The sequence below is a fragment of the Nothobranchius furzeri genome, chromosome 8 (assembly GCF_043380555.1).
Source record: "Nothobranchius furzeri strain GRZ-AD chromosome 8, NfurGRZ-RIMD1, whole genome shotgun sequence".
Lineage (NCBI taxonomy): Eukaryota > Metazoa > Chordata > Actinopteri > Cyprinodontiformes > Nothobranchiidae > Nothobranchius > Nothobranchius furzeri.
The window spans coordinates 55,144,413-55,162,425 of record NC_091748.1 but is presented as its reverse complement, the minus strand read 5'-3'; the positions used below and the strand labels follow the sequence as shown (position 1 = coordinate 55,162,425).

The 18,013-nt window shown below is 42.2% G+C and overlaps 1 protein-coding gene across 2 annotated transcripts in view; it reads left to right on the top strand.

Annotated features, from left to right (window-relative positions):
* The window catches only part of tle2b (TLE family member 2, transcriptional corepressor b), a 113,129-nt gene that overhangs the window by 14,202 nt on the left and 80,914 nt on the right, over nt 1-18,013 (top strand). For both annotated transcript variants that reach the window (XM_070554130.1, XM_070554129.1), the window contains exons 2-3: nt 8,178-8,275; nt 9,122-9,185. In XM_070554130.1, the coding sequence (XP_070410231.1) occupies nt 8,178-8,275; nt 9,122-9,185 (162 nt within the window). The remainder of the gene's footprint in view (nt 1-8,177; nt 8,276-9,121; nt 9,186-18,013) is intronic.

Below are 18,013 nucleotides of genomic sequence, written 5' to 3'. Positions count from 1 at the left end.
GTTTAAATCAAGGCTAAAGGCTCACTTTTTTTTATTTAGCTTTTGGCTTTTAATGTTGAACGTTTAGTGCTTTTGGCCGTGACTTATTTGGTGTGTGTTATTGTACTGCCACTGTCTTTTGATTCTGTTGTTTGTACTCTTAATTGTTATTTACTTCTCTGTTTTAATTGTTTTGTACAGCAGCATGGTCAGCTGCTATGCTGAGTGGCAAAGTGCTTCAGAAATAAATTACAGGTGTGCCAATTATATGGATACACCTTAATAAAATGGGAATGGTTCATGATAATTACGTCCTGTTTGTGGCACATTAGTTTATGTGAGGGGGCCAACTTTTCAGGATGGTTGGTGACCATGGTGACCATTTTGAAGTTGGCCATCTTGGATCCAACTTTTGTGTTTTCAGTAGGAAGAGGGTCATGTGACACATGAAACTTATTGGGAATTTCACAAGAAAAACAATGGCGCGCTTTGTTTGAATGTAAATTTATTCTTTCATGAGTTATTTACTCATGTATTTGGCTTTCTTTATGTTTTTGAGGGTGCAATGGCAATGTTGTTGACGAAAGCAGCGTCCTGACCAATCACAAGCTTGCATTCTCTGTCTCACTTGACGGACGTTTAGAAAAGGGGACTGGACTTCGTCCGTCCTTGCGAGCCTGCTGGAGAGCCCTTGCAAGGACAGATAATGGCTTTGCGCGTCTCCGCACCGACGCAGACAAAGAAGCATAATCGTGGCTTTATTCTCTCATTACAGCCTGTGACACATGATGTAGTCTTTATCTGTTGTACGTTGATTGTCACAAGATGTTGTCTTGTGTTACAGATGAAGAACAATAGTAATCAGCGCTCAAGCATTTTTATACACAGGAGAAGGAGACGCGAGTCTCTACATCATGGTGACGAGAGACTTGCATCTAAAACGCTGGAGTGAGTGTGTGCAAATAAAACTGTTGATAGACTGACATTCTGGTGTGTGTTCATGTGTGTGTGATACGCTACAAACATTTATAATTGTAAAAATTGACAGCTTTAACTTTTTTTTTTATTTGGCCAATATAAAACGAATGTGCAGAAGAACCAAAAACTCCCAAAATGTGTTTGTGAGGAGTCTCATTAAATATAACAAAGTATAATAAATAATGTTTGTGATTAATGTGTGTCCTAACAGAACTATGGCGTTTAAAGAGTGCCACAACCCGTGCACGCGCATTGGGTCCACGGCGCGCGTGTGAACGGGACTCGCGAGCGCAAATATACATGGCGAGAGGTCATTTGTGCACTGAGAGGGAGCAAACTGTCTGTGAGCGCACAAGGATGTGCACAAGTGACAAACCTGCGTGCGCGCGTTGTCAACGAGCACACGGCAGAGGAAAACGTGCGCGCGCGGCAGCCTCTGTGCGCGCTCGGCAGCCTCTCTGCGCGCTCGGTTTCTGACTCCTGCTCGCTCGGCGGTAAGGGCTTTTGGCACTCTGGAGGCGTGGCCTGTGGCAGATCTTGTCTGTCCTCTGATTGGTTAGTTCACCCCTCACTTTACCCTCTATCTATATAAAAAAGTCTGATGTTCAGTAGTTGCTGGCATAGCTCAGCTGGGAGAGCGGGTGACTCTCGCCCCGGAGGATTCAGGTTCGAGCCCGGGCAAGGAAAATGTAGTAGACGTCATGTTAATTTTTCTTAATTTCAGGTATTTTACAGTTGTGACCGTTCAACTGTCATTAAACGTCCGAATGTTTGCTGGGCAGTGTTTTAAAAAGTGCACATAAGCTAGATGGTTTTAACCATATAAAATTACATTTTTTGTGATACTGGAAAAATACATACTGAAATAAAACTACTGATTGAAAACTTTATGACTGTGGTTGTACAATATATGACTCACTAATACACTGCAAACTCCCTTAGAGTGGGGCTTCCAGAGAGAGAGAGAGAGAGAGAGGAGAGAGAGAGGAGAGAGAGAGAGAGAGAGAGAGAGAGAGAGAGAGAGAGAGAGAGAGAGAGAGAGAGAGAGAGAGAGAGAGAGAGAGAGAGAGAGAGAGAGAGAGAGGAGAGAGAGAGAGAGAGAGAGAGAGAGAGAGAGAGAGAGAGAGAGAGAGAGAGAGAGAGAGAGAGAGAGAGAGAGAGAGAGAGAGAGAGAGAGAGAGAGAGAGAGAGAGAGAGAGAGAGAGAGAGAGAGAGAGAGAGAGAGAGAGAGAGAGAGAGAGAGAGAGAGAGAGAGAGAGAGAGAGAGAGAGAGAGAGAGAGAGAGAGAGAGAGAGAGAGAGAGAGAGAGAGAGGTTCTTGCCTCATTAATGAATTGTTTATTTTTTTCAGTATTTAATTGACAAATTATCCTTTCAAATAATTAATTGATGAGTTTCATAATTGTCCATTTCGAATTGTTGAATGGACTGAGTAAAGTTTGGTGCACTTTATATATTTCAAAACATGTTTTTTTTATTTTAATGATGCATATAAATAACTTAAATGTTAATTTAATGAAATATTTCTATTTTTTCATTACCTCACCCTTGTTTTGACAAAAACGGGACCTTGCTGGATAATATCATGGAGAAACTATTTGTTCACAGTACATGGCTCAGTGAGGATCTGTGTACCAAAGGAGGAGATACTCAGAAATCTGTCTGCAGATTGTTACAACCCAGACTGGAAGTGGTGGGCTGTAATAAGAAAGGAGACCAAACAGAGGAGTGGGGTTCAACAACTGATTTATTTAACAAAAGTAAGGATTTACTAAAGCAAGTTAGTGAACAGAAAATGGCCATCTCAAGGTTTTACTCGGATGTCCCTCAGCAGGGTGCTGCACTGTTGAAGGTCATCTGAATGAAAGCTTGATATGCAGTTTCTTTATGAAATGGACAATTATGTAACTCATCAATTAATTATTTGAAAGGATAATTTGTCAATTAAATACTGAAAAAAGAAACAATTCATTAATGAGGCAAGAACTTCTCTCTCTCTTTCTCTTTCTCTTTCTCTTTCTCTTTCTCTCTCTCTCTCTCTCTCTCTCTCTGGAAGCCCCACTCTAAGGGAGTTTGCAGTGTATTAGTGAGTCATATATTGTACAACCACAGTCATAAAGTTTTCAATCAGTAGTTTTATTTCAGTATGTATTTTTCCAGTATCACAAAAAATGTAATTTTATATGGTTAAAACCATCTAGCTTATGTGCACTTTTTAAAACACTGCCCAGCAAACATTCGGACGTTTAATGACAGTTGAACGGTCACAACTGTAAAATACCTGAAATTAAGAAAAATTAACATGACATCTACTGCATTTTCCTTGCCCGGCCTCGAAACTGGATCCTCCGGGGCAAGAGTCACCCGCTCTCCCAGCTGAGCTATGCCAGCAACTACTGAATATTAGACTTTTTTATATAGATAGAGGGTAAAGTGCGGGGTAAACTAACCAGTCAGAGGACAGAGAAGATCTGCCACAGGCCACGCCTCCAGAGTGCCAAAAGCCCTTACAGCCGAGCGAGCAGGAGTCAGAAACCGGGCGCGCAGAGAGGCTGCCGAGCGCGCACAGAGGCTGCCGCGCGCGCACGTTTTCCTCTGCCGTGTGCTCGTTGACAACGCGCGCACGCAGGTTTGTCACTTGTGCACATCCTTGTGCGCTCACAGACACAGTTTGCTCCCTCTCAGTGCACAAATGACCTCTCGCCATGTATATTTCCGCTCGCGAGTCCCGTTCACACGCGCGCTGCCATGTATATTTGCGCTCGCGAGTCCCGTTCACACGCGCGCCGTGGACCCAATGCGCGTGCACGGGTTGTGGCACGCTTTAAACGCCATACAGAACCCACATACACAGCCACACACACACACACACACACACACACACACACACACACACACACACACACACACACACACACACATCAAGGTTGCATCTGCTTTCACTCTTGATCTGTTATGTGATATTGTTAAAGAGGCTTCAGCCACCTCTACTTTAGTCTCCTCACCCCCTCCCCCAAAGATAATCCTTCCTAATTCTCCCCCCCCCCACCCACCCCCACCCATATGTGCCAGCTCGTACAAATTGTGATTGACTGCTGCACCACTTGCTGTGGATTTGTGTGTGTGTGTGTGTGTGTGTGTGTGTGTGTGTGTGTGTGTGTGTGTGTGTGTGTGTGTGTGTGTGTGTGTGTGTGTGTGTGTGTGTGTGTGTGTGTGTGTGTGTGTGTGTGTGTGTGTGTGTGTGTGTGTGTGTGTGTGTGTGTGTGTGTAGAAATGACCTTTCTTTCACCTCCTTGGAATTAGCTGGTTCACTTTTGGGTTTCAGGATCCTCTGTGTTTAATGACACTGTGCCTTAAACACACACACACGCACGCACGCATGCACACACGCACACACACACACGTACATGAGTGTATAAATATGACTTGTGAAGACACACGAGGCAGTAGGATGCCCTTTGTGCACTCCTAACAGTCTGGGCTACCGTCTGCTGAGAGAAGACCTGTTCAATCCAGCAGCAAACGTTTGTTTTGTTGTGCACATGGTACGACTTGGTGTCTCTGTAAACACTGCATGTATATTTCAGGATATGTACAGAGGTATTTTGCTGTGACTCGTGTATGTCCTTGAGGGGTTTCCTTTATTTTTAGTTGTCTTAACTAATTTTAGACCAATTTTCCACCCAAATCTCTTTATCCTGACAGAGCTCAGCATGAGCAGAAATATTTATTCTTCTTCAGCCTAAGGACAGTCTAACGCCGCATATTTTTTAAATTTCCATTTCCTTTTTGTGTACAAGAAGTCTTTTTGCTTCAGGCTCTATAAAACACATTCACAAAGGTGCAACTGACAAATTAGAAGCGAGACATTTCGTGAGTTTTTATCCACCAGATGAAAGCGATTTGAATCTCTCATCAGCGCACTGCATGGGCTGCCGGGCCGACACCAATGGTCGCAGATCTCTTGTATAATCCTGATCTGTGACTCTGGGCTTTGTTATGTGACTTAGTGCAGCTGATGTAACCTGCCAGCAGCACTTTGTCTGCGTGCATGCACATGGCTTTGTGGTCATGTGTGCACGACAGCAGATGGTGGGAGCGGTATTACCACAGGCCGATGGACAGAGCACAGGGCAGCAGGCTGTGTTGACTACAGCAGAGACACTCTGTCTGTTTCCCCTGCTCCCTCCATCTCCTCTTCCTCCTCCCTTCTGTGTCAGATGGATGAATAGCCAACTATCTCTCTGTCAGTCTTTCATCATCTGTCTTTCTGCTCGTTCTTTCATTCCCTCTGAAAGAATGTCAGACTAGTCTATCACTCCCTTCATCCATCACTCCATCCGTCAGATCCATCTTTTCTCTTTTTTCCTCTCTTCAATCCATCCCTCTGTCCCCTCTCTCCCCCTGAGGGTATCTGTGCTTTGGTGTGTTTAAAATGTGTGTGTGTGTTTGTTTGTTGATGTGTTTGTCAGTATTCTTATGGCTGTGTGTGTGTGTGTTTATCTGTCTGCATGTGCCAGATCACAGTCTCCTCATCCCTCCCCCCTTCCTTTCCAAAATGAGTGTGTGTGTTTGTGGTGTGAATCAAGGTCAGTCGGGATCTGTTGGCAGACCCCCCCCCCCCCCCTCACACACTGTGTGTGTGTGTGTGTGTGTGCCCCCATCCAGCCATCTAGATGTCCCCACCATGCCTGCCTCAGCTCAGTTTAGCTTGGGCTCTGCTCGGCTCTGCGGATTAATTACTGGGGAACCCACCGCGCCTCTGACCTATGCCATCGGACTAATTGAAATCTAATTGAATTGTGCTTGTCTAGACTAATGAAGCCCCACCACCAAAACCGCCAATCTTTTAGCCTTAGCTGTTGGGCTGATAGCTACCCAGCTGCCGCGAGCTGAAAATTCAAACTGAATAGATGAGCGAGTAGATAAATGGACGCGTGAGAATCAATTGGGTAGTTAAATTATTGGGTTGTTGTGAAGGCAAAGGACTCTGTGTAAGCGTATATCACGGCAATGGCGTGATTGACCTTTAACTGAATGGAGTTTTGGCCAGTTTACAAAAAATGACCATGTGGGGGTGATGTGTTTGTACGAAGTGGGAGTCATCAGACCAGAACAATAGAAATGTTGGATTCTTTTCTGAGTTTTGATTGTCTCTGTATAAATTAGCACAATGAAAACCAATGATTTGTCCTCAAATATTAGTTATCAGTCAACATTTCTGGTGGTTTTAACTAATGCCAGAGTAAAATAACACATTATGAAAGATTTGTGTACCAAACTATGTACCACAGCTTTAACGTCGGGCCCGAGGGAGTGAGGTAGTGATATCGAACGGTTTGTGTGACCATGTGGACGCAGGGCTTTATGTATAGCACTTCACAAGTTATATACCATGCCTCTTATGATTCCATAATGCTTAATTTATGAAAGTTCACACCATTGCCGATGATGCAGTCAGTCTTGCTAGTATAACACATTTATGAAAGAGGCTTTGATTCCTGCTGAATGAAAACACAAAGCATCCATCACTTTTTCTGCCCACTAGATCCTGTGAGGGTTACGGAAAGCCAACTTGTAAATGAACAAGTCATAAAAACATGGAAAATCACACTATTGCAGAGAATTCAGGCTAATACAGGTATTTTACCACAATGTGACGAACCAATACATGATTGGACACCAGGGGAATGTCCAGGGAGTGGCCTGGGGTAGCACATGCACATGATTGGCCACCCCAGGTGCCACCTCAATGAATTCCATTTAAACAGAGTTTACATTGTCTACAAAAAACATGGAGTTAAAAAACAAAAAGCATAACCATAGGTGCCACCCCCACATAAAGAAGTGTCCCACCTGGGCCATCCCATTTAAATGGGTCTGGACATGCTACTGTTGGACATCGTCACCATGTTCTGCTAGTGGGTGGTGATGCGAGAAGGAGCATAATCGTATATTTATAGATTCCCTTTGACTAAATAAGATATAGTTTTGGCTTTGGAGTCATGACCAAGCCAAAGGAGAAAGAGTCAAACTTTAAATTGTTCATCTTTTAAGTGAAAACAGATGAGTTTCTCCAGGACTAACAGATGGAGAGGGATGTAATGTAATGAAGTACATTTTAAGGATGCACCACCAGCTTGTGAGACAGTCACTCTGCAGACTTGCCAGTCATATGAATCTGATTCTTGCAGCTGGCTTGCTTTGTCCAGTCTAATTCTAAACAAAACCATTTTAATCGTCATGCTCATCTGAAACTGTGGTTAACCACAGTCCATAGAGCCATCACTTTTCAGGCTATCTCAGCTGTAGTGGTTTTATTGGGTTGGTCATTAGCAAGCTCCATCGCCTCCAAAATAGCTGCACAAACACGCTAAAACAGGTAAAAACTCAAGTCTTGTAGACACACCTGGCAAACCAATATTGCAAATCCCAGGGGGCAAGAAAAATAAATGAACTGAACCAAATAGAGAAGGCAGCGGAGATGCAACGATCTCCTCTGAGGACAACCTAGTCTGCACACTCCAGCTTCATCCCTAAAGAAAACAAGTTCAGCATCAAAAACATCCAGAGTGGCCTTGTTTCTCATGCTTCTTGGAGGCTGTGAGGGAGGTGGGCTGCTGTCAACAGTGTTTTACACAGACATGGAAGGCTGCTGTGGTGCTGGACCCCCTGGGAGTTGGTTGTTTTGTTGGGTCTTCTTTAGCTTTTAGCAGGTGAGCGATGATGCAGTGATTCTCTATAAGTTATTCATTTGATGTTGCTTCCCTCCTTAGCTCTTTGTGGGTTTGAATACATTAGCAACCTGGCAAAGTGGAGAGGATGCTAATGTGGGAGAGAGAGGGAGAAGAGAGGAGAGGAAGACCGGATGGAGGCAGTGGAGAGAAGGAGGAAGAGTCATTAGAGGACGAGGAGAACAGAGGCAGAGGACGAGATTTCATGATGTGTGGGAAGAGGAAGTGACCTTCTCTCACACTTTTATCGTGACTCTTTTCTCCTCTTGTCTTGCTCCTTGATGCACAAACACGCACACACACACACACACACACACACACACATTCAGGACTTCACTCATTTGCACACACAGAAGTGTGAGTCACATGCAGGTCGACATGAATGTGCATTCATTCACACGGTGTCTGCAATCTCCTTCTAGAAACAGGAACATCATAAAAAGCTCCTGTGTGTTTTTCATCTGTTCTTTCTCCTCTGCTGCTGCAGGTCCCCTTACAGCCTGGCCAGTCTTTCAAGTTCACAGTCCTGGAAACGCTGGACCGAATCAAGGAGGAATTCCAGTTCCTCCAGGCTCAATATCACAGGTCAGCCTGACCTGCATCAACACGCATTCACATACCAAAACATTCTGTAATTGGAAATTTAAGTCCACTGTTTTAAATTAAATGGAAAATTAATTTGTAATGCCTTTTTTGTCATTTAATTGTAAGATTATAGAAAAAAAAAACGTTTAAAGCCTAAAATAAATTGAATTATGTGGATGGAGCCCTTTCAGCTGCTCTGACCCATCAAATGTTTAGTCTGCTGCTCATTGGAGACTTTGAATTGTAATACAGCAGCAAAGTTTTATTATGAACAGTTAATTTCTGGATTCAACATGCAGGAAAACGACATGCTTTTCTCAGCAATCACTTACCTATAGTGTCTAAAACGGGCTCCTAAGCTCAATAATCCCTGATTCTGATTGTTTTTACAGTCGTGGGATAAAAAAGATCCGCATTAGTGATGCACCTATACGGCTTCCCTCCCTGAATAGCAAGGGGGATTCCAGAAACCTTATCTTTATGCCGATAAGCCATCCAGCTGAGTTATCATCGCTTCTGCAGTTTGGAACACATTTGAGAGTAAAGAGCTATTATTTAGGACTCAGTTTGGTGGGTTACTGATACCGTTGCACAGCAACAAACACATATAACAGAACAAGATTTTACATGCACTCATGCAGCATGTAAAGACTTTCATGTCATAAAGGTATTTACACAAGCAAAAGGTAAAAATCACAGCCCTACCATTTAATCAGTTTTATGTAACCCCACAAACCGTAAACGGAGATCTATCCCATTAGTGTCACAGTCCTCTGAAAATAAATCTTTTAAAAAGATTCCAACAGAAATGAGAATTTTCATCTCTCTGTTGTTGTTGATGTGCAGCCTGAAGCTGGAGTGTGAGAAGCTGGCCAGTGAGAAGACTGAGATGCAGAGGCACTACATAATGGTGAGTCCACCTGACCTTTAGCTGACCTTTGCGTGATTTGTTTATCTGAGATGATGACCTGATGTGTTTCTCAGTAAGAATTAGTCTAGACTTGTGTTGGCTGGACTGATGTGAGGGTTTGTATCAGTGGGAGCCGTTGTTCTGTTTGTGCTTAGCAGACGTAACATATTACAACTTATTTTACCTGTTCCATTTATTTAATGTAGAAGAATCATGAATGTGAAATAGGGATGTAAGAAAATATCGATATGGCAATATATCGTGATATTGTTTCCTGCAATATTATATCGATATTCAAAAGCCGTGTATCGAATTTTGGGAAGAATTCACATGCAAACATTTGTGTATTTTCATTTCCTTTGGTGCAATTCAAACGCCAACTTCTAGTTGGCAGCAGTGTGCAGTGGGTTTTGTTTCCACTATTGAAATGTAAATCTCTTTATTATGTTCAGATACATCACGATAAACATGTTAAGTATCAGTTTGGGCAGTTTATTAAAATTTCCTACAATAGATTCAGTCTAAAGAAATCGCTACTATTGTCTGGCTGAATGTATTGCAATATATCGTGGTATATCGTATCGTCTCCCCCGTATCGTGATGCATATCGTATTGCCAGAATTTCACCAATACACCTCCCTAATGTGAAATATAGATCCTAAATGCAGAATAAGTCACACAGTTAAATTGTGTAGAAGTTATGTCGTGTGAGTGGTTAATATCTGATAAGTCATCAGTCAATATTTGCATAAAAATGTAACGTCGGAAATGATAGGTATCCGTCTGTACTTTACTTTACATACAGTCCACTTATCAAACATCAAAGTCTTCAGCTTCTTCTCCTCTAACTCAAAATGCCAACATATGACAGATCCAAGATAAAGTTTGTTTGTTTGGCACAACTTATGAAGAAACACACGTTTGCCCTGCGTAGCGGACGTTTGTCGGGATTGTCTCAGCTGCTGTTGGAGAAAAAGTAAATATGGCACATTTATTAATGATTAAAGGTGTGGGAAACTTGTTTATTCGATAAATTTGCAGTGGTATTGCAAGAATGAATGCAGTAGTCGTACTCAGGGCAAAAAAAGTCAAGAAATGCCTCAATCAGCAGGCTTAAGCAGAGCTTAACACGGCAGGATTTGGAGTCTTTTTTTTCCTGATACTTGGACATCTCACCTTGAACTGGATAACAACAATGTGACTCTACCACTGACTCAGTGTGCTTTGTAACATTGATGTTTCATTTCCATAAATAACACAAGCTTGGAGGAGCTTCTGCCATGTAGTGGAGTTGCTAATGCTAACAGTTAGCTTCTGCTAGCCGAGACGTTCTCTACTGATTCTGGATGCTAAACCAACAACAGCCTTCCTGTCGCAAGCCAGTATGGGAGAACCGCAGTGAACCACACTTTTAAAGGTTAAGCGATAGGAGATATGTGATGCTAGTTATATAAAACACTTTTTTCTTTTTTATGAGAGAAGGATCTTGCATATATCTGTTTATAACTCTTTTGGTATATTCGTAAAAATGCTGATATCAAACATCCCAAGTTTTTTTACTTATATTAAACATTATGAATTAGTAGCAGCAAATGTATCACTTTCAAACTTACAATAGCAAGAAACAAATAATTAATTTTCATTTCCTTATTTTTTTTACTTTAGAAACCACTGATATGACTTTTTAAATCCAGCAGCTGAACATTCTGGCTCTTACAAAAATACATAAAATATTAAAACCATATTAGCATTTTTGATGCTTCTTTTCACTGAAAATAAAGGTAGCCTTGAACAAACACATGCAAAAGTTAAAGCATGCAAATGAGTCTGTCATGTAAACATGCAGCACTCTGCTAATTGACAGGAAACATGGCTCCCACAGAAGACCAGAAACTAATACTTTCAGCTTACTCAAGGTCATTCAGCACAGAGTTCAGCGAAGCATGTTGGGTGTTTTCAATCATCTTTGTGTGAATTTAGAATTAGAAGGCTTTTAAAGGGAAACGCACAATAAAACAGAGAAAGTGTCAAAACATTGGGGAAAAAGTCTCAACTATGAGTCCTGAAATAAAAAAAGGAGCAACAGAAGTCATGAAAACCAATTTGGGGGGAAATAAAAGTCAGTGGTTGTGACCTGAACCTGAAATTTGCATTTAAATGCACAAAAACATGTATATAGTCATTAAATAAAACAGAATAAAGACACAGGTGATGGAGAAGCAGAGCAGACTGGAGGAAAGGGAAACTTCTGTTTGGACCAGGAGATGCTGCAGGTTGTAGTTAGAGAAGCTGATTATTTTTACTCTATTAAAAACATTTTACTATCTTCCACCACATTTTATTCCTCCTTCAATCCCTTCTACATATTTCCTTCCATGCATGCACCTCTTGTGTTCCTCTTACGCACTAAAAGCCTGAGCTCCCAGTTTCAGTGCGACTAAAGGCTCACATGTATTGTTAAGCCTTCATCTGTGGTACAAAACCCACATAGAGCCCAACCAGAATACGTTATGCACCATCTGCTAAGCTGCTCGCATTTCATAAACCTGGGAGAGCAGGAAGGATCAGGGATGTAAGCTCGATAGACACTCAGATGGATAGACGGAAAGAGGCAGACGCACAGACAGGCAGATAGACATAAGGGGAGTGTGAGAGGAAAACAAGCAGACAGGCAGACTGGCAGTCAGACAAATTGATGAAGCACTCAGACAGGCAGAGATCAACTGATAACACACACACACACACACACACACACACACACACACACACACACACACACACACACACACACACACACAGCTACATTCATTTACATTCATGTAAGCTTTAGTGTTTTTCAGGCTCATTCACTCGATTTCTTTTACTGTGCTCTTTAATATGAATGAATGTCCTGGAAATGGTAAATGGCTTGTATTTGTATAGCGCCTTCTAGAGTCCAACAAACCCTCAAGTCATTCACCCACGCTGCAAGGATGCTGTAGTAAAAAACACGAGGTAAGATCATTTTTTGTAGGGCAGCTACTGATATTTGGACCGATATTTTTGATCCACCGTCAATATCGGACGACATCTGCTTTAAATATTAATGTCAGACAATATCGGTATCAGTTTTCATTCTTTTATTGACCCAACTTTTGCATACCATACACGTATTATACATCAGACTCTTTAGCTACTCTCTCAAAATGTCAAATATAACAGATTTGAGGTCAAGTTTTTGAGATATTTTAGATTTTTTGGCACAACTTGTAAAGTAGAAATTTGCCCTGTGTAGTGAGGATCTGCTGTCCTCACAGCACATAGCTATGTGTAGATAGACTGCTAACATACGAATAAAACTAAAGCAAGAACCTTCACCTAAGGCTTGTTTTTCTTATGAGAGGGGGACCGTGCATATATCGATTTCAGTTTATATCGAATCAGAAGTTATGAGTCAGACAATATCAGTATATCGGATGTTGTAGCCATTATCGAGCATCTTTAATTTGTGACTTTGTTGCAGCACTTAGTCTCTTTCTGGAGTATTTCTCTTATCCGATGGCACCATCTAGTGGCTGACAAGCATATCACACTCCTTCCATTTTTTTAAGATGGCGACTTCACGTTTCTGTTTATATATGTGCGTCTGTAGCCAACAAATTACACAGCTAAAACACGTTGTTTTACAAGTATTATTCCCATGTCATGTTGTGTTCTCATATATTTATATTTTAAAGACTTACTTGCCCGTGAAAAATTCATTAAATCTGCATCCGCTGAGGTATTCCTTAAATTTGAAGCAAGTGAGCAGTAGTCTAACACTATTAGTTAGTTCTGGTCGGAGCTCTGCGGGGCATGGGGCGTGCTTTGGAAAAAATAAATAAATAAAAAGACGTATTGCTTACATTATATCACAGTACATAAGATAATCACTTTAACGGATTTCTGACCAATCATACATCATTTCTGAAAGGGAAAAACTCCGGAAAGCTGCTTTAAGCAGCAGAAAAAAAAATACTTAAGTGTGTTTAAATAAAGTAGTCACTAAAGTAGTAACAAACAGCAGGAAAATGCTTCTGTACTGCTCCAGGACACACAGACATTTAATCACACAATGCAGTGCAACAGAAACCATAAATACATAACAATAACCCCTTATGGTTCGTAACAATGTTTTGGAACATTTGCAGATGTTTTCTGATGTTTTTCTGTGTTTGATGATAATTCCTAAACATTATATGATGATCCCCAATAATCATCTGATTCTTTCTGATCCATTCTGTTGGTTTTTCATAATTTTCTGAGCAGGATTGTCTAAAATTCATGGTAGAAAATGTTTTGCATTTTGCAAAAATGTACATTGATCAAATGCTTTAAAATGAATTAAACGTGTTAAATGGAAACATGAGAGATCACTACAATACCCACTGTTCAATCGACACAAATCTGCACACAAAGATAATGTTGCACATGGTTCAGACATGTCACACATTGATGAGTTCAGTTCAGATCAGTGACTTCAGCTTTGTGAAGTGGTTACGCGCATGTTCAACCTGAGCCTTCGGTCAGAGCAGGTCCCCATCCTGTGGAAGACTTCCTGTGTGGTCCCAGTCCCCAAAACATCTCATCCCAGGTAACCAGACCACTACCGATGGGTCGCCTTGACCTCTCATCTGATGAAGACTATGGAGAGACTCATCCTCACCCATCTACGTTCAGCTGTGACGCCGGAAATAGACTCACTGTAATTTGCATGTAAACCAAACATGGGGATCGAGGACGTGCTCATCTACCTGCAGCAACTCTGACTCACCTCGAGATGCGAAAAAAGCACAGTGAGAATCGTGTTCTTTAACTTCTCAGCTGCCTTCAACACCTTTCAGCTGTGTCTACTGCAGCTAAATATGAGGGGTACAGGAGTGGACAAACATCTGACTGCATGGACCATCAACTACCTCACCAACAGGTCACAGTACGTGAGGCTGCACAACTGTACATCTGACGTGGTTGTTTGCCATACTGGAGCTCCACAGGGTACAGTACTTTCACCCTTTCTCTTCACGTTCTACACCTCGTATTTCACCTACAGCACCGCAGTTGTCACCTCCAGAAGTTCTCTGATGACTCGGCCATTGTCGACGGCGTATTTGAGGGGAAGGACCTGGAGTACAGGTCTGTAATCATGGACTTTGTTGACTGGTGCGAGCATAACCACCTTCGCTTGAACATCAGTAAGACAAAGGAAATGGTGATTGACTTCCAGAGAAGCACTCCTCCTCGCTCACCAGTAAACATCCAAGAAGCAGACACTGAGGTGCTGGATACCTTTTAGTGCCTGTGTGTTCACCTCAACAGCAAACTGAACTGGTCCAACAACACATATGTTGGCTCTGTTATCCACTCTGCTGTGGTCTGTAGGGGTGCAGGCAGCTCTGACTGAGACAGGAAGAGACTGGCCAAGCTAGTTCACAATGCTAGCTCAGTTCTGAGCTGCCCACTGGATTCAGTTGAGGAGACGTATGAAAAGAGGATGCTGGGGAAGAGGGCCTCCATATTAAAAGAAAAAACCCTCCCACCCACTGCATTCCACTGTGGGGACCATGGACAGCTCCTTCAGAGAAAGACGGAGACATCCCAGATGTAAAACAGAATGCTACCATGGGTCATTCATCCTCTCTGCAGTTAGAGTGTATAACTCCTCAGTTTTTACTGGTACTAGCATTATCCTGCTACACAATAACACCAATGCAATACTCAGTTTGTGTTCAATACTTGTGCAATACCAGATTTACATAGTATGTCTGTGTCCCTTACAGTATGCTGCATACAGTTTTTCATTATTTATTCGTGGTTTTTAGTGGTCAAAGGTTACAATACTAGATTACTGCCAATGTGTATATACATGTACCTCTGTTATTATTATTTTTTCTAATAATCCTCTTAAGTGTTGGCGCTGCTGTAACAAGTTAATTTCCTCACTGTGGGATCAATAAAGTTTATTTTATTCTATTCTATTTTGGCAGGCGCAGTGCAGAACTAACGTTTTTGCAAAAACATTAAGCTAAATATGCAAATATGTACCCATTGTTTTTAGAGCCATTTTGTTGAGAGTATCTATTACTGATTTTGGCACTTAGCTGGGAAAAAACTGGGTCAAATTGTGGTTTGTGTAGCATCGCTATAGTGTGATTTGTCAGGCAGAGATCCCATGTCCTCCTTTTTAGAAATGGAAATATGGTCACCCTACTTTAAATACATGGTGTTACTACACAGCAACAGTACGGGAAGTTACCTACACCTAAACGCAAAATTAATCAAGGTAAACAAGCGTATTCATTCACCTGAAAATGCTGAATCTCTTATAAGCTTTTCTTGTCACCCCAAATTAATGACATTTGTCATTCGTTTCATTCATTCATTCGTTCATTTATAAAGCACCTTCCACGACCTTATCAGCAGACCAAGGTGCTGAACACAACCATAAAACTCACAATATGATCCAATATGATGCTGTGTATCATTAAAAGAAAGATAAAAACTACAAACAATCATGAAAACATGTTAAACCAGCTGAAAAACAATAAACGATCAGGGCAATGTTGCAATCCTTAATGCTGAAACACCATCACATAAAAATGAGTCCTCAGGTGAGACTTAAAAACCAGAAGCGATGGTGCCTGCCTAACACTCAAAGGAAACTTTTTTCAGAGCATTGGAGCCAGAACTGAGAACACACTATGCTAATTTAGACAGAAACACACTCAAAATTAAACACTTTCTGAGGTATTTTGCTAATAATTTTGCCATTGTAAATCGAATCACTTCTAAATCATGTAGAGGTGTAATGGTAAGCTAACTGCAAAATGTTATAAGAATAAGATGCAACAATCAAACAACATTGCTAACGGGATTTTTCAAGTCCATCTATGAACCAGCCTATCAGGCATGGGTACCTTTGACATTTGAATCGCTACGGTACCAATTCCCGGTACCTACGAATCTATACCGGTACTTAACGGTACCAATTTTCAATAATTTTGAGTGTTTAATAATTATTTAAATCTAATTTTTTTATTAAATATATACTTTTTCTCAATATATAGCCATATTTGATAAATATCATGATAAATTCATTCAACTGTGTTACAACCCCCTCAAGTTCAGGAGGGTATGGGGTTGAAACATAACACTAAGCGAGTCAGTTAAGGTAATTTAAACTGTTTTTATTTTTAAAGCTCTTCCGGCGGGTCTCCTGCATACGCACCGGGTGACAGAACAACCAAAAATCTCCCTGAAACTCAGGGGAAGGGTCAAACAATCAATAAACAACAAACAGTATTTTAATGAACAGAAATCAACAAGACAGGCGGATTGGTTCGGCGTCTGCAGTGATGCGGACGCTGAGCCGATCTGTCGTGGGGAAGAGGGAGCTGAGCCAGAAAGCCAGGCTCTCGATTTACCGGTCGATCTACGTCCCAATCCTCACCTATGGTCATGAGCTTTGGGTAATGACCGAAAGAACGAGATCGCGGATACAAGCGGCCGAAATGAGTTTCCTCCGTAGGGTGGCCGGGCTCAGCCTTAGAGATAGGGTGAGGAGCTCGGACATTCGGGAGGGACTCGGAGTAGAACCGCTGCTCCTCCGGATCGAAAGGAGCCAGTTGAGGTGGTTTGGGCATCTGGTCAGGAAGCCTCCTGGACGCCTCCCTGGGGAGGTGTTTCGGGCATGTCCTGCCGGCAGAAGGCCCCCGGGTCGACCCAGGACACGTTGGAGAGGTTACATCTCCAATCTGGTCCGGGAACGCCTTGGGGTCCTGCCGGAGGAGCTGGTGGACAAGGCCGGGGAGAGGACGGCCTGGAGCTCCCTAGTTGGGATGCTGCCCCCGCGACCCGGACCCGGATAAGCGGAGGAAGACGAAGACGAAGACGAAGAAATCAACAGGCAGGAGCTTAAGATAACTGAAACGGCTAAACCAAAGGGGGATGAGGAAGCACGGCCTCAAAACACAGTGTGTCCGTTTAAAATCCACGAGAGAGAACATTCCTTAAAACTAACCACGGTCAGAATTCCACATGGTTTTAAAACATATATATATATATATATATATAAAGAGAGAGAGAGATACAACACTGGGAGTTATTTAGCTCAGTCCACCAGCACACAACCGGGGTTTAAAACCAGTCAGCGGTATCGCACATAAAAAAAAAAAACACCATAATCCCTAACACATTCCATTAGAACCCAGGAAAGCCAATACTCATCATCCTGAAGCTTTTCTATGGGGGTGTCGTTGCCACGCACGGGAAACAGAAGGCTTCCCGTTCCGCTCAGGGATCAGCGTTGGAGTCCCGTCAGGGTTCAGGTCAACTTGTAACTCCACTGTCTCAGTGCAGATTCTTCGCCCTTATCCAGTTAATCCGATCCACCTCCCTGAACAGTCTCTTTAGTGCCTCGCTCTCAGGTACTCCTTCCTCAGTTCTCGTCTCCTCTCAGTTTACCAGTGACTCAGTTCACCTCCTCTCCGTTTTTGTTGGCCTTCTCATTAGAGTAACTACATGCAGCTGTGGTCCATCAGGGCTCTAGTACGACGCTGTCCATGGTCCTGAACGAATTCCTCCCAGAACCAGACCCGGGCATAACTGGTGGATGTAACAAACTGTTTGTATTTTTATCATGGTAGTGTTGTGCAAAATTCGTTTATGTGAAAACCTTTAACCACAACTGTTTCTAAATAATGCAAAATTTGAAACCCAGCTCAATGTACTCTTAGTCCATTCCTTTCCTTTCTGGACAAACTATGTGATAGGTGGTTCCATGTAGTATTAGAGACTGCAAATTAAGCCGAAGC